The 24837-nt window shown below is 41.7% G+C and overlaps 1 protein-coding gene across 1 annotated transcript in view; it reads left to right on the top strand.

Annotated features, from left to right (window-relative positions):
* Positions 1-10678: 10678 nt before the first annotated feature.
* Positions 10679-24837, top strand: part of CHGB (chromogranin B) — a 101298-nt gene continuing 87139 nt past the window's right edge. The window contains exon 1 of the mRNA XM_077485498.1: positions 10679-10916. Within this exon, the coding sequence (XP_077341624.1) occupies positions 10865-10916 (52 nt within the window). The 5' untranslated portion in view covers positions 10679-10864. The remainder of the gene's footprint in view (positions 10917-24837) is intronic.

Here is a 24837-nt window from a genome sequence, read left to right as displayed (position 1 = left end):
CATCCATGTCTTTATGGACCTTGCTTTGTACACTGGTCCAAATCATTTGATGGAGGGGGTATTATGGTGTGGGGTTGTTTTTCAGGGGTTGGGCTTGGCCCCTTAGTTCGAGTGAAGGGAACTCTTAAGGTGTCAACATACCAAGACATTTTGGACAATTTCATGCACCCAACATTGTGGGAACAGCTTGGGGATTGTCCCTTCCTGTTCCAACATGACTTTGCACCAGTGCACAAAGCAAGGTCCATACAGACATGGATAAGCGAGTTTGGGGTGGACTCCTGATGTCAACCCGATAGAACACCTTTGGGATGAATTAGAGCAGAGACTGTGAGCCAGGCCTTTTGTCCATCATCCGTGCCTGACCTCCAAACTTGCTCATCCATGGCTTTATGGACCTTGCTTTGTGCACTGGTGCGCAGTCATGTTGAAAGAGGAAGGGGCATCCCCAAACTATTCCCAAAAAGTTGGGAGTATCAAATGATCCAAAATGTCTTGGTATGCTGACGCCTTAAGAGTTCCCTTCACTGGAACAAAGGGGCCCAAGCCCAACCCCTGAAAAACAACCCCACACCATAATCCCCCCTCCACCAAATGTTTTGGATCAGATCACAAAGCAAGGTCCATAAAGACAAGGATGAGCGAGTTTGGGGTGGAGGAACTTGACTGGTCTGCACAAAGTCCTGACCTCAACCCAATAGAACACCTTTCGGATGAATTAGAGCAGAGACTGGGAGCCACATCGGTGCCTGACCTCACAAATGTACTTCTGGAAGAATGGTCAAACATTTCAATAGACACACTCCTAAACCTTGAGGATGGCCTTCCCAGAAGAGTTGAAGCTGTTATAGCTGCAAAGGGTGGGCCAACTCAATATTGAAACCCTACTAACTAAGACTGAGATGCCATTAAAGCTCATGTGCATGTAAAGGCTGGTGTTTCAATACTTTTGGTAATATAGTGTACATTGATCTATGAGAACCTTTACAGACAAACTGGTACTTATTACTGCAACCCACATCTATCTGTCTTCCCTTGTTCTCTTTCACACAACCCTATCACTATACACCATTAAATTTCCACCCTAATAAGTAAAAGACTAGATATTTCTCTTATCCAAGGTTAGGTGGACCTTCTTTTTATAAAAGCTTCCCTCTACAGTTATCTCCTCCTCCTCGGCACACACTGAGTTTGTGTACAGTGCAGGGGTCACTGGTCTTTGCTGGTCAGCAGCTGCCTCGGCCTACTCCTGCTGGCCTAAGCATACAAATCCGAGGAATCATCAACCCAACCTAAAGCCATCACCCACAGAACACAATACTTTATTATCTGTGCTGTAGTTGTCACAGGTTTGTCTATACATGCCATCTCTACTCCCCAAATGTACTTACCTATGGAAGTCATTAAAACAATTTATATATTGTACATAGCAAATATTAAAGCTGAATTCTGGGAATTGCAGTGCCCCCCTGCCCCCCCCCCCCCCATCAGATGAAGGAAAAACTTCGAACAAGCTCAATATCTCTGGTGAGGCGGCTTCCACTCAGCTACGCTTCCTTCAATGGGCACCTAACAGTAGCTTATCTACTTTCAGCTTGCCCACAGTAGTTATACTGCAGACGAGCGGCACAGGCAGGCTGGGCAATGTATCTGTAGTCACCAGCTGGCTTCTGGGTTTGGAGCGTACACGTGCGTGCCCCCCTCTGATCCGTGCTGTGATTGGATACAGCACAAGTTTGGCAGCTGATTTCAGCCAATGATTTTGGCTGAAGTCAGCGATGTGACCAATTACACCCAGATTGTACTATGAACAGTGATCTGGCTGTTTCTTCTCACTGGCTGGGAGAAAAAAACAGATAGATAGTAAAGTAAAAGCATCACACATTACACATTGTTAGGCACACAGTTAACCCCTTAATTTATCCTAGATGTTATCCCCTTCTCTGCCAGTGTCAGTATTCTCACTGATCACTGTATTATGACGTGTACACACAACCGGACTTTCCAGCAGACTAGGTCCGACGGTCTTCCCGACTGACTTTTCAGCAGAGTTCCGAAGGACTTCTGAACGAACGGGCTTGGCCGCGCACGAACGGACTAAGTCCATTCGAAAGTCCATTCATTTTGAACATGATGACGTATGACGGGACTAAAAAAGGAAGTTCAATAGCCAGTAACTAATAGCTTCCCTTGCGTCGTATTTGGTCCATTGGACCAGCATATAGACAAACTGTTTTCCTGATTGGACAGATTTGAAACATGTTCTATTTCTAGGTCCATTGGATTTTTATAACAAACAACAATGGGATTAGCCCACACACGATCGGATTGTCCGACGGACTGATCCCATCTGACCTAGTCTGCCGGAAAGTCCGGTCGTGTGTACACGGCATTAGTGTCACTAGCGATGTCAGTGTCAGTTAGTGACCCTCCCAGATAGTGTGTGCTAGCGCTCTATTTCCTGCCAGCCTATTACAGTCACACTATAAATCTCTGATCATTACCATTACATTATAGCGTCTATAGCTGCGGAAATTCCAGTGTATATATATATATATATATATATATATATATATATATATATATATATATATATATATATATATATATATATATACACCATAGTTTGTAGATGCTATAACTTTTGCACAAACCAATTAATCTACACTTATTGGGATTTGTTTGTTTTTTGTTTTTTACCAAAGACTGCAAAATACATTTTGGACTAAATTTATGAAGAAATTCGATTTTTTTTTTTTTTTTTGGGATACATTTTATAACAGAAAGTAAAAAAAGAGTGTTTTGTTTTTTCCAAATTTCAATTTTCTTTCATTTATATCGCAAAAAAAACAAACAAAAAAAAAAACAATTCAAATACAAATACCACCAAAAGAAAGCTATTTGTGTGAACAAAATGATATAAATGTTGTTTGTGTACAGCTCAACACAGGATAATACTTGTATGGACTCAGAGAAACTAGTAACTTCACAGGTCTATATTAGAACCAGTATTGAACTCCCCTAATGGAGGAACAACCTGACCTGCTTGGCTATTAGCCCTGAACATTGGCCAGAGTTCTTTTGAGAAAACTATTTTGGTGACTGGTTGCATAACATTGAGTTATAAGGTAAGTATTATAGCTGATTCCTCTAACCCAGGGGTCTTTAATCAAAGGGCCAGTTTACTGTCCTTCAAGCTTTAGGGGGGCCAGACTGTGGTCAGTAAGAGTAGAAAATGTCCTGGCATCAGGATAAAACAATGCCCCATGATTGATATTGGGGGGAGTAATAGTGCCCTATCATTGGTATCAGTGGGAGAAATAATGCCCCATCCTTGGTGCCAGTAAGATGAATAGTGCCCCATCATTGGTGTAAGTGGGAGGAATAGTGCCCCATGGTTGGTGTCAGTGGGAGGAATAGAGCCCCATCAATGGCGTCAGTTTGAGGCATAGTGCCCCATGGTTGGTGTCAGTGGGAGGAGTAGTGCCTTATTGTTGGTATCAGTGTGAGGAATAGTGTCCCATCTTTGGTGTCAATGGGTGGAATAGTGCCCTATCTTTGGTATCAGTGGAAGAATAGTCCCTCATTGTTGGTATCAGTGGGAGAAATAGTGCCTCATCCTTGGTATCAGTGAGAGGAATAGTGCCTCATCTTTGGTATCAGTGGGAGGCATAGTGCCCCATCATTGTTGTCAGTGGGAAGAATAGTGCCCCATCATGGGTGTCGGTGGGGGGTATAGTGCTTCATCATTGGTGTCAGTGGGAGGAATAGTGCCCCATCATTGGTGTGGGTGGGAGGAATAGTGCCCTATCATTGGTATCAGTGGGAGAAATAATGCCCCATCCTTGGTGCCAGTAAGAGGAATAGTGCCCCATCATTGGTGTAAGTGGGAGGAATAGTGCCCCTTGGTTGGTGTCAGTGGGAGGAATAGAGCCCCATCAATGGCGTCAGTTTGAGGCATAGTGCCCCATGGTTGGTGTCAGTGGGAGGAGTAGTGCCTTATTGTTGGTATCAGTGTGAGGAATAGTGTCCCATCTTTGGTGTCAATGGGTGGAATAGTGCCCTATCTTTGGTATCAGTGGAAGAATAGTCCCTCATTGTTGGTATCAGTGGGAGAAATAGTGCCTCATCCTTGGTATCAGTGAGAGGAATAGTGCCTCATCTTTGGTATCAGTGGGAGGCATAGTGCCCCATCATTGTTGTCAGTGGGAAGAATAGTGCCCCATCATGGGTGTCGGTGGGGGGTATAGTGCTTCATCATTGGTGTCAGTGGGAGGAATAGTGCCCCATCATTGGTGTCGGTGGGAGGAATAGTGCCCCATCATTGGTGTCGGTGGGAGGAATAGTGCTCCATCATTGGTGTCAGTGAGAGGAATAGTGCCCCATCATTGGTGTCGGTGGGAGGAATAGTGCCCCATCATTGGTGTCGGTGGGATGAATAGTGCCCCAATGTCGGTGGCAGTGGCAGAAACTATGCCCCACTGTTGCTGACAGTAAAGGGAATAATGGCCCAAGTGCCATGTAAAAGCAAGCAAAGGGCTGCATGTGGCCCCTGGGCCGCAGTTTGGAGACCATTGCTGTAAACTGTAAACCAAATAAGCATTTAGTCCGTGTAGTGTGTGTGTGTGTGTGTGGGGGGGGGGGGGGGGTTTGGGGAGTTGGTTCACTGAAAGTAGTTTGTTGTAAGCATAAATTTATGTTTATTCTAGCCTTGAATGGTATTCCACTAAATCACAGGTGCCGATAAGGTATATCATACATGTGTAGTAATATAATGAAATCATAATTCAAACTATAAAAGAAGAAGTAAAGCTTTTGTTCATCCGTGATAAATTGTTTTGTTCAACAACATAAGCGTTCTGAATTGAGAATTCAAACAAGAATTCGATTTAAAATGAGCGGTTTCCTCCCTTTGTTCCTTTAACGTTGTAGATTGTACACAGTGAGACGTCCTTGGAGGAATTGATTATGTAAATGTCGTGTTTCCCTTGCTGAGCTTCTCAAAAGTTTCAAAAATGGCAGGAAAATAATCATATTTGCAATTTCTAATAATTCACAAGCCTCTGGTTTAATCTTTTTAAGGTATAATTTTATGGTACAATTGTCGGTAAATGCAAATGTGACACCACTGTACCGATTAATGAAAGCGCCTATAGGAAATATTAAAGCCGATCAGTTTCCTCTGTTCTGTTTATTATTATGATTTCTTCTCAAAATTTTAGAGATAGGCAACTCCTATCCTCATATTGCTTAGTGGTTCCAAATTAATAATAACTATCGCAGTAGGGAACAGACACAAAAGGGTATACACTCCACATCTTTCCAAAATAACTGTTGTGTTTTATTTGACACAATTGAAGGTTTTTTATTACACAAGATTGCGTAGGTTTCACATTCACAATAATATTACAATTGTACTTTTATTGTAACAAGGGGCGTAACATAGGCAGGGTAATTCTAATCAGGACTCGAAAGAATGCAAACATGTATTGAAAACATTATTAGTGCCGTGTGCTCAATAAGTGCAGTACATACAAAATAGAATACAAATAGGAGTTGCCTATCTATAAAATCTCCAAGACATTATTATTAATATTATTATTATTATTATTATTATTATTATTACAGGTACTTATGTAGTGCTATCAGTTTATGCAGTACATATACAGTTATGGCCAAACATATTGTCACTCCTGCATTTCTGTCAGATAATGCACCACTTTGCCCTGTAAAATTGTTGCAATTACAAATGTTTAGGTATTGTTGTGTTTATTTCTTTTGTTTGTATTGGTATGACACAAAAAAGTGGAGAAAACTAAATAAAAAATCTGACATATAGTTACATGGTTAGGTTGAAAAAAGACACAAGTCCATCTAGTTAAAAAAAATAAAAATACAATCCCATATACACAATCCTTCACCCAAAGTTGATCCAGGGGAAGGCGAAAAAACCCCAGAAAAGCATGATCCAATTTGCTACAACATGGGAAAACATTCCTTCCTGATCCCACGAGAGGCAATCAGATTTTCCCTGGATCAACTTTACCTATAAAGGTCAGTACCCCGTTATATTACACTCCACGTACAACACAACTCCAAAATTGGACTGGACAAAATGATTGACACCTTCTCAAAATTGTAGGAAATAATTGCATTCCAAGTTTGTGATGCTCCTGTAATTTGTAATTAAACTGACCTGTGTTAATTAACAAGTCCCGACAATATAGAAATCACACCGGCTACCAGTTAAAATGGTGGAAACAATTGACTCAACCTTTCTGTTGTGTGTCTTTGTGTGCCACACGGAGCATGGAGAAGAGAAAGAACAGATTTGTCTGAGGATTTGAGAAAAAAAATTGCAGAAAAGCATGGACAATCTCAAGGTTACAACTCCATCTCCAAAAATCTTAATGTTCCCGTGCCCGCTGTGCGCAACCTTGTCAAGAAGTTTACAGCCCATGGCACTGTAGCTAATCTCCCTGGACATGGATGAAAAAGAGATAAATTGATCAAAGACTGCAATGAAGGATTGTTCGAATGGTGGATAAAGAACCTTGATCAAGTTCCAGACAAATTTAAGCTGACCTTCAGGCACAGGGTACAACTGTGTCAGCTCGCACTATACATTGCCATCTGAATGAACAGGGAAGCCATGGTAGGAGATCCAGGAGGACCCCACTGCTGACACAGAAACATTAAAAAAAGCCAGATTGGAGTTTGCCAAAACTTACCTGAAGAAGCCAAAAACTTTTTGGAAGAATGTGCTGTGAGTAGATGAAACAAAATTACAGCTTTTTGGTAAAGCCCATCATTCTACTGAAGAAACGAGGCCTTTAAGGAAAATAATACAGTCCTTACTGTCACACATGGTGGAGGTTCACTGATGATTTGGGGGTTTTCTTTGCTGCTTCAGGCACTGGATGCCTTGAATTTTGAAGACTACCAAAGAATTCTGGTTCGCAATATAGGGCCCAGTGTCCAAAACTTGGGTCTCTGTCAGAGGTCACGGGTCTTACAGCAGGACAATCACCCAAAGCACAAAAAGCACCCAGAAATGGTTCAAGACCAAGCATGGGATAGTACGGAACTGGCCAGCAATGAGTCCGGATCTAAAATCCCATAGAGCTCCCGTAGAGAGATCTCAGCACAGCAGTTGGGAAAATGAACCCTTCCAATCTGAGAGACCTGGAGCCGTTGGTGAAATTGGAGCGGTCCAAAATTCCAGTAGAGAGGTGTAAGAAACTCATTGATGGTAACAGGAAGCGATTGATTTTAATTATTTCTTCCAAGGGATGTGCTACCAAATATTAAAGAGATTGTAAAGTGAATTTTTTTTAAATTTAAATTAACAAACATGTTATATTTACCTCCACTGTGCAGCTCGTTTTGCACAGAGTGGCCCCGAACCTGCTCTTCTGGGGACCCTCGGCGGCTGTCTCTGCTTCCTCCCGCAGATGCTTCTCACGTTCATGTGAGCTCCCTCGCATGGTGAGAAGCACCTGCGGGCGCGCTCCCGTGATACAGCCGGCGGCTATAGTCGCTCGCTATATCACACGGCCCCACCCCCCGGTGCTCCGCGTCAGTGGATGTGATTGACAGCAGCGCGAGCCAATGGCTGCGCTGCTTTCCATCCATTCACTCCAGCCAATCAGCGGCCAGGCTGAACGGTGGAAAGGACGTCGGGGGCGAGCGCGGGACTTTCGAGGGGTGAGGTAAGTAAAATGGGGGGGCTGGGGGGGCCGGCAGTGTCAGATGTTTTTTCACCTTAATGCATAGAATGCATTAAGGTGAAAAAACATTTACCTTTACAACCTTTAAATTGAGGGTGCCAATAATTTTGTCCAGTTAATTTTTGGAGTTTTGTGTGGAATGCATCAGATTTGGCTAATTGTTTCTCCCCTTTTTTGTGTCATATCTATCTATCTATCTATCTATCTATCTATCTATCTATCTATATATATATATATATATATATATATATATATATATATATATATATATATATATATATATATTGTACATTCACATCAGTCCCTGCCTTCAAGGAGTTTACAATCTAAGGTCCCCAACTCACTTTCATACATACACTTACTAGAGCCAATTTAAGCCGGATCCAATTAACTTACCAGCATGTCTTTGGAGTGTGGGAGGAAACTGGAGGACCCGAAGGAAACCCACACAGGCACAGGGAGAACATGCAAACTCCGGGCAGGTAGGGCCAAGGTTGGGGTTTGAACCGAAGACCCCAGTGCTGCTAGGCCAATTATTTAATTTTTTTTAAACCTTGGCCCAGGCTAATAAAACTGCTGTTTTAATTGAAAATGATTGTAAACCTTTGTCTGGAATGATAATGGAACAAAGCATATCCTTCTATATGTTTACATACCTCAATCCAACACCTAGTGTGAATCTTGTCTGCTCTCTCCTTCCTCTGCTATCTGCATGAGCCACTTCTGACAGTCTATGAGGACACCAAGCAATCCCGGGAGGTGGGCCCACACCCCCTCCAGCACACAGCAGGTGATTGACAGCCTCAGCTGTGCATGTTTTCCTATGAGATTGTTCAGGGGGAACCTTCCACTCAGGTCTCAGATTACTCTCAGCTCTCTGCTGTGAAGTGCGTGACATCAGATCCCCACCTGGGCTTGCTAGAGCTTAGAAATGCTGTGTAAATTATGGACTTTGAAGAGGAGAGGGGGCTTCGGATAATCAGGTACAACATATGCAGGAGGATTTGTTTCATCTCTATGTATCACCCAAGGCCAGTCGCTTCCCTGGGTATATATAATATCAGTAAAGAGTACTTTGATATACAGCAGCTCAAGGAGTAGACAAAGTTCATTTCTTGAATCTGCCAATGTCCAGTTAATGTTAATGGATAGTTACTTAAATTACTTGGGTGTGATCATATTGGCTACATTTCAGCAGTATTGAGTGTTCTGACCTCATGAAGCTTCTAGGCAGATTTGCACAAATGTGTCTGAGATTTAACCACTTCCCATCCAGCCTATAGCAGAATGACGGCCAGGCGGGGGTTCAGTTATGCTGACTATGAGGTCCTGCAGGATAACAGTCACCGCACGCCCCCCGTTGGGGGTGTGCATCACGGCGATCGGTGGTCTGACACACCGCTACACCAATCTCGGTAAAGAGCCTCTGGTGGAGGCTCTATACCATGTGATCATGCGATCCGAATATCGTACTAAAACTGTCGTCCAAGGAAGAATCGTACGATTTTCGAATTGTGTGTACACTACTTTTGAGGGCCGATCATCACAGTTCATCTGATATTATTTTGGCCGGACAAGCACGAAAATGTCCTCGTATGATACCAGATTGTACGATTTTCGTTTAGTCAGTACAGTTGTAGTCTGAAAATACAATACAAATACAGTACAACATGACATCACTGTACGATCTGCCGTACGATATTCGGACCATAAGCTTTTTTTTTATGACACTTGTTGCTTACAAGTTAAAATCAGTATTTTTGCTAGACATAACCCCAAAACATTATATATATATATATATATATATATATATTTATTTGCAGAGACCCTAGAGAATAAAATGGCGGTAGCTGCAATATTTTATATCACGTTCTATTTGCACAGTGGTCTTTAAAATGCAATTTTACACTTCAATGAATTAAAAAGAAAACTAAACAGTAAAGTTAGCCCAATTTTCTTGTATAGTGTAAAAGAGGATTTCATTCCCCGTAAACACGAGCGGAATTTCTGCTGGAAAAATCTTGTATGGTTTTTTCCAACGGAATTCCGCTCAAGCTTGGCTTGCATACACACGGTCACACAAAATTTCTCTGAATTTTCAACCGTCAAGAAAGCGGTGACGTTCTTTCTCGAGCAGCCGAGAAAATGAAGTTCAATGCTTCCGAGCATGCGTCCAATTGTTTCCGAGCATGCGTGTTTATTTTGCGCGTCGGAATTGCATACAGGCGAACGGAATTTCCGATATGAACTTTTTCAGACGGAAAAATAGAGAACCTGCTCTCAATCTTTTGCTGGCGAAAATTCCGCCAGCAAAAGTCCGATGGAGCGTACACACGGTAGGAATTTATGACCTAAAGCTCACATCGGACTTTCGCTGGCGGAATTTTCCGATCGTCTGTACGCGGCATTACACTGAGAATCGTGGGAGAATCCAGATTTTTATTCAAGACAAAAAAAAATCTGATTCTCATTTTATTCAGAATCATGCAGCTTTAATTATATATATATATATATATATATATATATATATATATATATATATATATATATATATATATATATATGTATATATGTATATATATATATATATATATATATATACATACACACACACATATACAGTAAATATATATATATATATATATATATATATATATATATATATATATATATATATATACACACACACACACATATACAGTAAATATATATATATATATATATATATATTTATATTTATTTATCTTAAGTAAACTATATAAATGAAGATATCTGCAGCGGTTGTTTTTGTACTATGACTATGTTTTTGGTGTGTGTGTCAGACATCCCTGGATGAATAATTGATGGCTGTGAAGATCGGAGAGAAGTGTTGGGGGGATCTGGTGGTGACGCACGTTCCTGGATGGAGAGGAGCCCAGCCTCCCACCTTGTCTTTATATAGAGCCGGGCTGAGCGGCTGCCGCACACACACTGCGATCTTCCTGAGGATCTCCGGCAGTCAGCACCGACAGGGCGGATCTGTACACACCGGGAGCCGGGAAAGGAGAAGTCGCCGGGGGTTGGGATTGAGGGAGAAATCCTCAGTATTGTTGCTGAAGACAGACGAGGAGTGTCGGGGAATTGTCGGGTGAAGGATGCTGCCGCCGGTATTGCTGCTGATGAGCCTGTTGATGGGCTCGGTGGAAGGTAAGTGACAGCGGATGGTGGGTCGGGAATGGGACCACACAGAGCGGAGACATTCAGCACCATGGACAGAACTGTCAGTGCTACATATACATTTCCATGGACAGAACTGTCAGTGCTACATATACATTTCCATGGACAGAACTCTCAGTGCTACATATGCATTTCCATGGACATAACTCTCAGTGCTACATATGCATTTCCATGGACAGAACTGTCAGTGCTACATATGCATTTCCATGGACATAACTCTCAGTGCTACATATGCATTCTGTCCCATGGACAGAACTGGCAGTACTACATATGCATTTCCATGGACAGAACTGTCAGTGCTACATATGCATTTCCACGGACAGAACTGTCAGTGCTACATATGCATTTCCACGGACAGAACTGTCAGTGCTACATATGCATTTCCATGGACATAACTCTCAGTGCTACATATGCATTTCCACGGACAGAACTGTCAGTGCTACATATGCATTTCCATGGACAGAACTGTCAGTGCTACATATGCATTTCCATGGACATAACTCTCAGTGCTACATATGCATTCTGTCCCATGGACAGAACTGTCAGTGCTACATATGCATTTCCATGGACAGAACTGGCAGTACTACATATGCATTTCCATGGACAGAACTGTGAGTGCTACATGTGAATTTCCATGGACAGAACTGGCAGTACTACATATGCATTTACATGGACAGAACTGTGAGTGCTACATGTGAATTTCCATGGACAGAACTGGCAGTACTACATATGCATTTCCATGGACAGAACTGTCAGTGCTACATATGCATTCTGTCCCATGGACAGAACTGTCAGTGCTACATATGCATTTCCATGGACAGAACTGTCAGTACTACATATGCATTTCCATGGACAGAACTGTGAGTGCTACATGTGAATTTCCATGGACAGAACTGTCAGTGCTACATATGCATTTCCATGGACAGAACTGTGAGTGCTACATGTGAATTTCCATGGACAGAACTGGCAGTACTACATATGCATTTCCATGGACAGAACTGTGAGTGCTACATGTGAATTTCCATGGACAGAACTGTCAGTGCTACATATGCATTTCCATGGACAGAACTGTCAGTGCTACATATGCATTCTGTCCCATGGACAGTACTGTCAGTGCTACATATGCATTTCCATAGACAGAACTGTCAGTACTACATATGAATTAATTTCCATGGACAGAACTGTCAGTGCTACATATGCATTTCCATGGACAAAACCATCAGTACTACATATGCATTCAGTCCCATGGACAGAACTGTCAGTGCTACATATGCATTCAGCACCATGGACAGAGATGTCAGTGCTACATATACATTCAGTACCATGGACAGAGATGTCAGTGCTACAGCTACATTCAGTACCATGGACAGCAGCCACTTTAGCACCATGGACATTAGCTTCTGCTCTAACCTGGGAAAGTTTCCCTGGACTGGTCTGTCAGGAGACAAACTGGGCTGATTTATATGAAATACAGAGAAGGAAGTATGAGTTATATGTGAGCTGATACCTATAGGTATCACCTTTACATATGAAACATTTGTGTTGGGTGACACCTGCCATAATCCACCTCCAGTACACATCAGCTGGTAAGCTAGTGCTGTGATGGTGGGTTTATAATGATATAGATCCCATAGGCAAGAAACCAGGGAGGGATCATGTAATGTGTGTCAGTATAGTTTTAAACCGTAATGGTATCTGGGTTGTCTACTTACATTCATTAAACATGCGCAAATGTCAATGATGTTGCAAACTAAGCAGTAGCACCTGTCAGTATCAGTGTCTTGAAGAACATGAAGGATGTATATTGTTACATTGTTGGTGAGGTTGAAAAAAGACACAAGTCCATCAAGTCCAACCTATGTGTGTGATTATATGTCAGTATTACATTGTATATCCCTGTATGTTGAGGTCGTTCAGGTTCTTATCTAATAGTTTTTTGAAACTATCAATGAGACCACCACCTGTGGAAGGGAATACAGTAAAGAACTTTCTACATAGTTTAAGGTTAAACTTCTTTTTTCTAATTTTAATGAGTGGCTACGAGTCTTATTAAACTCCCTTCCACAAAAAGGTTTTTTCCCTATCGTGGGGTCACCAGTACGGTATTTGTATATTGAAATCATATCCCCTCTCAAGCGTCTCTTCTCCAGAGAGAATAAGTTCAGTGCTCCCAACCTTTCCTCCTAACTAATATCCTCCAGACCCTTTATTATCTTTGTTGCCCTTCTTTGTACTCGCTCCATTTCCAGTACATCCTTCCTGAGGACTGGTGCCCAGAACGCCATACATAGAACAGCATACTCCAGGTGCGGCCGGACCAGAGTCTTATAGAGTGGGAGAATTATCATTTTATCTCGGGAGTTGATAACCTTTTTAATGCATGTCAATATTCTGTTTGCTTTGTTAGCAGCAGCGTGGCATTGCATGCCATTGCTGAGTCTATCATCTACTAGGACCCCCAGGTCCTTTTACAGGTTCTCCCCCCAGTGTATAGATTGCATTCATATTTTTGCCACCCAAATGCATTATTTTACATTTTTCTATGTTAAACCTCATTTTCCATGTAGTTGCCCACCCCATTCATTTGTTCAGATCTTTTTGAAAGGTTTCCACATCCTACGGAGAAGTTATTGCCCTGCTTGGCTTAGTATTGTCCCCAAATACAGAGATTGAACTGTTTACCCCATCCTCCAGGTCGTTTATGAACAAAATAAACAGGATTGGTCCCAGTACAGAATCCTGGAGGACCCCCCTAACCCCCCCCCCCCGACCATTCTGAGTACTCCCCATTTATCACCACCCTTTGAACTCGCCATTGTAGACAGTTTTCAATCCGTGTACTCACCCTATTGTCCATGCCAAGGGACCTTATTTTGTACAGTGAACATTTATGGGGAACTGTGTCAAATACTTTTGCAAAATCCAGATACACCACGTCTACGGGCCTTCCTTTATCTAAATGGCAACTCGCCTCCTCATAGAAGGTTAGTAGATTGGTTTGGCAAGAACGATTCTTCATGAATCCATGCTGATTACTGCTAATGATACCGTTCTCATTGCTAAAATCTTGTATATAGTCCCTTATCACCCCCTCCTAGAGCTTGCATACTATTGATGTTAGGCTAACTGGTCTGTAATTCCCAGGGATTAATTTTGGGCCCTTTTTAAATATTGGTGCTACATTGGCTTTTCTCCAATCAGCTGGTACCATTCCAGTCAGTAGACTATCAGTAAAAATTAGGAAAAATGGTCTGAAAACTACTTGATTGAGTTCCCTAAGTACCCTCGGATGCAAGCCATCTGGTCCCGGTGATTTATTAATGTTAAGTTTCCCAAGTCTAATTTTAATTCTGTCCTCTGTTATTCATGGTTGTGCTTCCTGTGATGTGTCATAAGGATAAACACTGCAGTTTTTGTTACTGAAGCCCCCCCAATTCCCTCGCGAAGACTGAGGAAAATAATAAATTCAATACCTTCACCATCTCCCCATCCTTTGTAACCAGATGTCCTTCCTCATTCTTTATGGGGCCAATATGGTCTGTCCTCCCTTTTTTACTCTTTACATACTTAAAGAATTTCTTGGGATTTTTTTTTTGCTCTCCTCCGCTTTGTGTCTTTCATGTTCTATCTTAGCCACCCTAATTGCGCCCTTACATTGCTTGTTGCATTCTTTATAAAGTCTGAATGCTGATGATGATCCCTCAACTTAGTATTTTTTTTATGGCCTTCTCCTTTGCTTTTATATGCATGTTTACATTGGAGTTAAGCCATCCAGGATTTTTGTTCGCTCTTTTAAATTCATCACCCAATGGGATGCATTGGCTAATGCCCTTATTTAATATGCTGTTAAAGCAAACCAATCTCTCCTCCATGTTCTTTGTTCATAAGATTTTATCCCAATTCATGCCTTCTAGTAAGGTTTGTATTTTAGGGAAGTTGGTTCTTTTGAAATTCAGTGTCTTTGTATTCCTCTTATGTTTCCTATTTGTGTGATTTATACTGAAGTCAATTGACCTGTGATCGCTGTTTCCTAAATTGCCCCGTATTTCCACATCTGTGATCAGGTCTGTATTGTTGGTAATCAGTAGATCCAGTAACTCTTTAATTCTAGTTGGTGCGTCTATCATCTGACCCATGAAATTGTCCTGCAAGACATTTAGGAACTGGTGAGCCTTAGACGAATGCACAATTCCTTCTGCCCAGTCTATGTCTGGATAATTAAAATCCCTCATTATGATAACACTTCCCATCCTATCGAGATAACAGTCAAAATATCTTAACAAGTCATTAGAATAATGGAATAAAACGGTAAGTCAGTACAATGGCTATCGCCCACAGCATGACTCATACATACTACAAAACCGTACATGAGCCATGATGAGTGTCACTATAGGACACCAAAAACATTTTGGAACTGTTGTTCATATGAAAAACAGAACAAAAAGAAGAAGGAAGAGAGAAAAGCAAAAGGAAAGGAAAAAACAGACAGGGGCAACCAGAGAAAATGGGGGAAGGTAAGGAGACAGGGGATAGGAGAAAAGAAAGGGTGGCTGGGAAAACACTCTGAGAACATTGAGTTTTAGTAGTCGCAGTTCGAAATCAGCGATTTTTAGCAGGACTGTGACATTGTAGCGGACAAATCATACACCTAACTGACCAGTGATCAGTGCTAAAAATATATGCACTATCACTGTACTAATGACACATGGCAGGGAAGGGGCTAACATCAGGGGCAAAGGGTTAAATGTGTCCCTAGGGAGTGCTTGATAACTATGTGGGGGTTGCTCTGACTGGGTGAAGACTTAGCAGGAACACAAGATCTCTATCTTCTCCCCTGTTAGAATGGCGATCTATCTTGTTTACATAGGCAGACCGCCATTCTGCCTCCCTGGGGAATGATCGTGGGTGGCCGGCGGATATCGGGTCCGCCAGATCCAGTAATATGCTACCCCTCTGTCTGATCAGTGAGCGGTTGCGCCTCTGCCAGTGTGCGCGCGCCCCCCAGTGTCTTTTGCAAGAAATGACTTACAGCTACGTGATTTCACGCAATAGAGGCACTTTGCCGCAGCACATGTATGTTATGCCGCCGGCAAGTGGTTAAATCTCTCCTGTATTGGGCTGAGTTGTACGCTGCCATTGCTGCCATTGCTGCCATTGCTGATCCATTAATTTTAAGATCCTCAGCCAAACAAGTATTTTTTTTTAATTACAGGTATTTATATATCGTCAGCGATTTATATTCACCTAATCATGTTTAAAAAAAATCTTATTTTTTAAGTAATTTTGGTTACCATTATTATCTGTTGGCACCTTTATAATCCCGTCCCATTTCGCTCTCTATATTTTTATATTCACCCACCCTGTTTCCCCGAAAATAAGACCTAGCGTGATTGTCGGTGATGGCTGCAATATAAACCCTACCCCCCACATAAGCCCTAGTTAAATTCCTTGTAGGTCTTATTTTCAGGGTAGGGCTTATTTTTGGGGGAAACAGGGTAGGGCTTATTTGGGGGGGTAGGGCTTATATTGCAGCCATCACCGACAATCACGCTAGGTCTTATTTTGGGGAGAAACAGGTTAAGCACCTGTCCTCCAGGAGCTTACAATCTAAGGTCCCTATCTCATGTACTTGGGCCAATGTGAGAGGAAGCTTACACATGCAGAGGGAGAACATACAAACTCCATGCAGAACTGGGATTTAAACTGGGGACCCCAGTGATACAAGGCAGAAGTGCTAACCGGTAAGCCACTGTACAGTCCCCTATGCCTTGTAAGTATGCTAGATGCTTTTTGAAGGTCACTGACCTGAACAGAAAGCACGAAATCCGGAAAAAAAAAAGCAAAGGCAACGCACATCCTCAACAGCATGTCGGCAAAAACAACCTACATGATTCTGCCAGCAAAGGTTTTCTTTAATCATAGCTGTAAGTGTGACTCACCGATTGGTTAACTAGCACTTCTGAATGGTGAGGATCTGAAGTCTCATAGTTCAGGGACAGATATAATAGACATGGCACAACCCGTATAGTGCTTTAAGTAACATTCCTGGCCGCACTGCTTGTTGTTGTATTCCAGTCTGAGGGTTTTTTTCACGGCTGTGTTGCTGCAAAAAAAAAAAAAGTCATAAAATATTCAACGGCAGGCAATTTTCTGACACTTTTGCAGAGTGTTTTGTGCGGAGCTCAGAAGGGAGAAAACTGTTGTTCATCGTTGGGACATGGAAATGACTGGCTGTCCTAGTTGCAGACCATAAAAAGCTGACATATTGGCCTTGTCTTACATCAGATTTATTATTACAATGCATGAGCTTGGTAATCCGTAGTGGAGAAGGATCTGGGGGTTTTGGTGGATCATAAGCTTAATAATAACATTCAATGCCAAGGTGCGGTTTCCAAAGTGAGCAAAATCCTTTCTTGTATTAGGAGAGGTGTGGACTCCAAGGAGATATCATTTTACCCCCCTGTACAAATCATTAGTAAGATCTCATCTGGAATATGCAGGTCAGTTTTGGGCAACAGTTCTCAAAAAGGATATCGGGGAACTGGAGAAAGTGCAGAGAAGGGCAACCAAACTGATAAGAGGCATGGAGGAGCTCCGCTACGAGGAAATATTAGAGGAACTGAATTTATTCTCTTTTGAGAAGAGGAGATTAAGGGGGGATATGATCACCATGTATAAATACATAAGGGGTCCATATAGTGAACTTGGTGTTGAGTTATTCACTTTAAGGTCATCACAGAGGACAAGGGGGCACGTTTTTCAAGAAGATGTCATCTCCAGATACGGAAGGGTTTCTTCACAGTAAGAGCTGTAAAATGTGTCCCTTCAGAAGTGGTTCTGGCAAGTTCTGTAGATTGCTTTAAAGAGGAAGTAAACCCTGATGGGTTTACTTCCTCTTTGATTCCCTGCAAAGGTAAAGCATAATGGACTACTATACATCGCATAGTAGTCCATTATGTTTCACTTACCTGACACAGGAGCCAGCGATGTCACCGCTGTCCCCTCTTCCATGGAGCGTCCATCTTCTTTCAACGTATAATGGTTCCGGCGCTGTGATTGGCCGGAGCCGCGATGATGTCACTCCCGCGCATGCGCACGGGAGCCGCCACTAATGGCGTATCGCCGTTAGCAGCGGCATGCTCAGTGCACCTGCGGACCGTTATCTACAGCGCATTCGCCGTAGACAGCGGTGCATGTCTTTTTGCAAATATCTCCTAAACCATATAGGTTTAGGAGCTATTTCTTGGACCTACAGGTGAGCCTTAATCTAGGCTTACCTGTAGGTGGTCAAAGTGGTCTGTAAGGGTTTACAACCACTTTAAGAAAGGCCTGGATTCTTTCCTAAATGTAAATGTAAATATAACAGGGTACTGACATTTATAGGTAAAGTTGATCCGGGCAAAATTCGATTGCCTCTCGGGGGATCAGGAAGGAATTTTTCCCCCTGCTGTAGCAAATTGGATCATGTTCTGCTTGGTTTTTATACCTTCCTCTGGATCAGCTATGGGTATAGGATTGAATATATAGGATTGTATGATATTATTTTTTATTTTTTCATTTATTTATTTTTATTGGTTGAACTAGATGGACTTGTGTATTTTTTCAACCTGACTAACTATGGAACTATGGAACATTGACGAAGTGCATTGGGGTTATGCAGAACATATTTAAATCATAACAGCAACAATTAATGCATGCAGGGTATTGTTTTTGCCTTTTTTTTGTTTTAGAAATAAGGCTACCCTGGCAAACAAGCAGGTGATTTTTCTAAAGTATTACAGATGATAATTAAAAAAATTTCTTTTTTCTTTATTTTTTTTTTGTTTCTTTTCTCTTTTTTTATTTTTTTTTAAATGGCTCTTAGTGTTCATCTCAAATTGGACCGCAAAAAGTGGAAATATGCTTTCAGGCAAGGGAGTGTAAAGGGCTACATAGACGAAGGTTAAAGTTAACATGAGTGACATCTAGTGGCTGCTGTCAATTACTACATCTCTATATTCATTTAAAAAAAAAAAAGTCCCTTTGGTCTGTTAACCTCTTCAGCTCCGGAAGGTTTTATCCCCTTCCTGACCCTTCCTTACCAGGCCATTTTTTGCAATACGGCACTGTATTGCGTGGCCAGGTGACGTTGTACCCAAATAAAATTGATGTCCCTTTTCTCCTCAAATTTGATCACTTCTATGTTTTTTATTTTTTGTGCTATAAACAAAAAAAGAGCATCAATTTTGAAAAAATAAATAAATAAAAAATAATAAAATAAATTATATATATATATATATATATATATATATATATAATTTACATTTACTTTTTGCTATAAACATATCCAATATTTATTTTTTTTAAAATAGAATTTCTTCATCAATTTAGGTCAATTTGTATTCTGCAATACTGTATATTTTTGGTGAAAAAAATCCCCAAAAGTGTATATTGATTGTTTTTCTCCAAAGTTATAGCATCTACAAACTATGGGATAGATTTGGGACATTTCTTCTTTTTTTATTGTTTTTACTAGTAAAGGACTGCGACATTATGGGGGACACATCTGACACTAAGTGACTGCACTGATCACTGTATAAACGACACTGGCAGGGAAGGGCTTAACACTAGGGGGCGATCAAAGGTTTAAGTGTGTTCCTTGGGTGTGCCTTCTTACTGTGTGGGGGATGGACTGACTGGCTACGCTCACTCATCCACTGTATCTATGCAGGAAGCTACTGTTGTCACCCAGGCTTGACCTTAAAGCGGAGGTCCACCCTAAAGTGGAGCTTCCGCTCATTGGAACCCTCCCCCCTCCGGCGCCACAATTGGCACCTTTCAGGAGGGAGGGGGGTGCAGGTACCTGTACAGTACAGGTATCTGCACCCACTTCCGGCGTAGATTCTGCAGAAGCTACGCCCCTTTCCGCAGAATCTACGCCCCTTTCCGAAGGTCCCCCGCTGCCTGCTGGGAAACACACGGATCCCAGAGACAGCGGGACCATCCTTATTGTGCAGCGCGACTCGCGCATGCGCAGTAGGGAACCGAGAAATTAAGCCGCAAGGCTCCACTTCCTGATTCCCATACCCAAGATGGTGGCGGCAGCACCCGAGAGACGATCAAGAGATCGGCTTCGGGTGCCGACATCGCGGGCGCGCTGGGCGGGTAAGTGTCATTATTTTAAAAGGCAGTCGCTGCAGTATTTGTAGCTGCTGGCTTTTAAAAAAAAAACGAAACAGCGGACTCCCGCTTTAAATACACTACATGACCAAAAGTATTGGGACACCTGCCTTACACGCACATGAACTTTAAGGCATCCCAGTCTTAGTCCATAGGTTTCAATATTGAGTTGGCCCACCCTTTGCAGCTATAACAGCATCAACTCTGGCTGTCCACAAGGTTTAGGAGTGTGTCTGTGGGAATGTTTGACCATTCTTCCAGAAGCGCATTTGTGAGGTCAGGCACTGATGTTGGACAAGAAGGCCTGTAAGACAATATTAACATTCCCATAGACACACTCCTAAACCTTGTGGACGGCCTTCCCAGAAGAGTTGAAGCTGTTATAGCTGCAAAGGGCGGGCCAACTCAATATTGAACCCTACGGACTTATGCCCTTGTACACACGGTCGGACATTCCGACCACAAAATCCATTGGATTTTTTCCAAATGATTTTGTCAGAAACTGGTGTTACATACACATGATCGGACAAAGTTGTCGGAAAAGCCGATCGTTCGGAACGTGGTGATGTTCATTGCGTATGACTGGACTACGTAGAGGCTAGTAGCCAATAGCTTTGGTCTCGTAATTAGATCTGAGCATGCGTGGCACTTTGTCCGTTGGAATTCTCTACAAACGATCAGAAAAAGTTTGATTGGATTTTTTTCTGGGAAAATTTTAGCTCCTGCTCTCAAATTTTTTTCCGTCGGAATTTCCAATGGAAAAAGTCAGATAGAGCCCACACACGATCAGATTTTCCTACAATATAATCCGATCGGACCTTTTTCCGTCTGAATTTCCGACCGTGTGTACAGGGCATAAGACTGGGATGCTGTTAAAGTTTGTTTGCATGTGCGTGTAAAGGCAGGTGTCCCAATACTTTTGGTAATACAGTGTATGTCTGCCTCGGTTCATCTCTATTACACAGAGATGGGAAGTTTAATGGTTTAAAGAGGAAAGATAACATTGTATTATGTGTAGAGGAAAGCTCAAATGACAAGGACACTGAAATTCTGGGAAAATCAAAAGGTATTTCCTGTACTTCCCGAATATGTGATTTATTTAGAAAAAGAAGCTTTATACTCAGTAAATGATTAAATCAACTGCTGAAAGTGCATTCATTCAAATCATTTTCTTGAACAAGAAATAAGTGAAACTGATAGAAAATCCTCCAACCAAATTGATCTTTTTCTTTGTTGTTATGAACATTTGCTTCAAGCAAAAGACCATTTGAAACAATCAAATTTGGGATCGATTTTTTTAGTTCCTCATTATGTATATGGTCTGCATTAAAGGGGTTGGATCTGAGGGTGGAGAGAAGAGAACAAAAGAGTGGGGAGGTAGAGGGAGGATAATGCTCACCATACACGTAGCAATCTAAAGAAGAATTCCAGCTATGGATATTTTTTACATTGTTAAATTGGGCCAGCTTGGATCGATGTACGTACGTACGCATCATATATGCGTGATCCCCCTGGAAGATGGAAATTACTAAACATGTGCACTGATGAAAAAAATTCATTTGTTTTTTGTTTCATTCCTTTTTTTCCCGGAAATTTGAAAATCCTGAAATATTGTAAATTCAGAAATTAGTAAATTCAGAAGTTTGAAAATTCGAAAATAAGAAAGGAAAATCCGAAAATTCGAAAGAACGAAAATCTTAAAATCTAAAAATTTGAAATAACTAACTAACCAATAATGGAATTTCCTTTAAAATTTGGCTGTTGGTGAACATAACAAATACGAATTTATCTGGAGTTAAAAAATTTATGCTGCATCTAAACAGATGGAACAGAACGAATTAATAAATAATAATAATAATAATAATATGTTATTATTATTATTATTGATAATTTGTTACGTTCCATTCGTTTAGATACGGCATTCGTTATTACGGATAATTTGTAACCTTGGATACAGTAAATTTGTATTCCAATACCTATAATTTAATAGTTATTATCAGTTAATTATTATTTCAGATTTTCAAATTTTTGGATTTTTGAATTTTCGGATTTTCGTTCTTTTAAATTTTTGGTTTTTCATTCTTATTTTTGGATTTCCGAATTTTCAGGTTTTCGAATTTCGAATTGTGGAATTTCCGAATTTCCGAAATTTCGCATTTTCCAATTTCCGACTTGGATGGGGGTTAACATCAGGGGCGATCAAAGGGTTAAGTTTGTCCCTCGGGGGTGCTTGCTAGGGATACACTTTGTGCAAAAGTTATAGTGTCTACAAACTATGGGATATTTTTATGGAATAATTTTTTTTTTTTACTAGTAATGGCAGTGATCAGCGATTTTTTGCAGGACTGCGACAATGCGGAGGACAGATCGGACACCTAACTGGTACTTTTTGGGGAACAGTGACACTAATACAGTGATCGGTGCAAAAACAAAAAGCACTGTCACTGTACTAATGACACGGTGGCAGGGAAGGGGTTAACATCAGGGGCGATGAAAGGGTTAAGCGTGTCCCTAGGGGGTGCTTTCTAACTGTGGGGGGAGAGGTGCTTTGACTGGGGAAAGAAAGGGATCCGTGTTTCTACTTAGCAGAAACACAAGATCTCTCTGTTTCCCTATAACAGAATGGTGATTTGCCTTGTTTACATAGGCAGACCGCCGTTCCGGCCTTCCTGTGAACAATTGGTGGGAGCAGGTCACCGGGCAGTGCGTGCTCGCGCCCCCAGATCTTGTGCACGAAATCACGTACAGGTACGTGATTTCGTACAGCCAGGCCGCCCCCTGCGCGGGGCGGTCCGGAAGCGGTTAAGGGAGAAAAAAAATTATCCCTTTAAGGCCAAGAGGTGGAAGTGACATCAGACGTCACTCCGGGTCATTCAAGGGCATAGAGCCGAGTGGGGGGGGGGCCTTCTTGCCCTCACTTGGCTTCCTGCCCAGACATCTGATGGATTGGATCTGCTCCGGGCTTAGCGACGGATCCGGTAAGCTTGGTGACGACCGAGGAAGCGGCGGGAGGGGGGGGCACCTCTTCCGCCACCTCTAAAAGTGATCTAATGGCAAATCTGCCTCTGAGACCACCTTTATCTGAAATAGAATCTCCCACAGTGCAAAAGGATACATGGGTTATCGGAGCTAGATGCTGCCATACCAATGGTATTGAACGTCAAAATAATGGCGGAAATATACTGTGGGCGGTCGTCAAGTGGTTAAAAGCTAAGTCCATCTTTATGACCACATTTAGGGTGTAACATGAAACATGGTCTCAGCTCCCCCCACACTAAAACAGCCACCTCCGCCTACTACCAGAATCGGGGGGTTCTTCTCCCCTCTGGATTCCCTTCATCATTTGAATGTGCCATGTTTCTGGTTATTTATTCACAGGAATCTATGTAAAAACGACAAGTCCCATCCGCCGGCGCGTTTCAATTCTCAACAGAGCACAAGTGTGGTGACATCACTGCACGCGTAGTCCATTTACCCTCCTCCTCCCCCAGACAGACATACAGCTGGAGGAATAGTCTACAGGAGCCTGAGCATTGCACCCCTAACCATACACTGATCACAGTTGCAATGCTTTGCGGTCTTAAAGTGGTATTAAACCCAAAAGCAAACATTTATTATATTGCAGCTTACCAATTCCTAAATGCACTGGCTGCATTTGTTTTTTTTTTGTTTTTTTTTTACTTTCTTTCTTCTATATTCTGGTGATCCAGCCAGCATGTCTGCTGTTTCTCAACAGAAAAGCTCTCTTGCAGTTACAGAGATAAGACAAACCATTTAACACTAACAGAAGTGCTTAACCTCTTCAGCCCCAGAAGGTTTACCCCCCACCCCAATGACCAGGCCATTTTTTTGCAATACGGCACTGCGTTACTTTCACTGACAATTGCGCGGTCGTGCGACACTGCACTCAAATAAAATGTATGTCCTTTTTTTCCCCACAAATAGAGCTTTCTTTTGGTGGTATTTGATCACCTCTGCGGATTTAATTTTTTTGCGCTCTAAAACAAAAAAGACCAACGATTTAAAAAAGAAAAAAATAGTTTTTTTTCCTTTCTACTATAAAACATCCAATAGAAAAATTTTAAAAATCAAATTTCTTCATCAGTTTAGGCCAATATGTATTCTGCTACATGTTTTTGGTAAAAAAAAGAAGAAAACAATAAGCGTATATTGATTGTAGACGGGATATCTTTTGCACAAACCAAAGTATGGGATATATTTATGGATTTTTTTTTAATTGCTTTTACTAGTAATGGCGATTTTTTTTTTTTTTTTTTTAGTGGGACTGTGACATTGTGACAAATCTGATACTAAGTGACATTTTTTGGGAACATCAATACAGTGATCAGTGTAACTGTCATTGTACTAATGACACTTGCCCCTGTTCCCGCTTTGTTTTTTTCCTTCTTTTGCTTTTCTTTGCTTTTGCTTTTCTTTTTTCTTTTCTTTTTTACCTCTGGTTGGCTCCCCTTCTCCTCCCCTCACTGTCGACTCCGGGGGAGATAACGTGGGGGAAGTAGGAAGAGCAGAGGAAAATTAACGGAGGTGTCAAATGGGTGTTTGTTAAACAATGTGAGGGGATGGGGGGGGGGGGTGGTATGAAAATTAATTAATAAAAAAAAATGACACTGCCAGGGAAGGGGTTAACATCAGGGGAGATCAAAGGGTTAAAAGAGATCCTTGGGAGTGCATTTTAAATTTGTTGGGGGGGGGGAGGTGCTTTGACTGGGGG

Source organism: Lithobates pipiens, unplaced genomic scaffold, assembly GCF_037356315.1.
Source record: "Lithobates pipiens isolate NorthernLeopardFrog02 unplaced genomic scaffold, aLitPip1_a1.2 Scaffold_18, whole genome shotgun sequence".
Classification (NCBI taxonomy): domain Eukaryota; kingdom Metazoa; phylum Chordata; class Amphibia; order Anura; family Ranidae; genus Lithobates; species Lithobates pipiens.
This window is presented reverse-complemented; position numbering and strand designations above follow the sequence as displayed.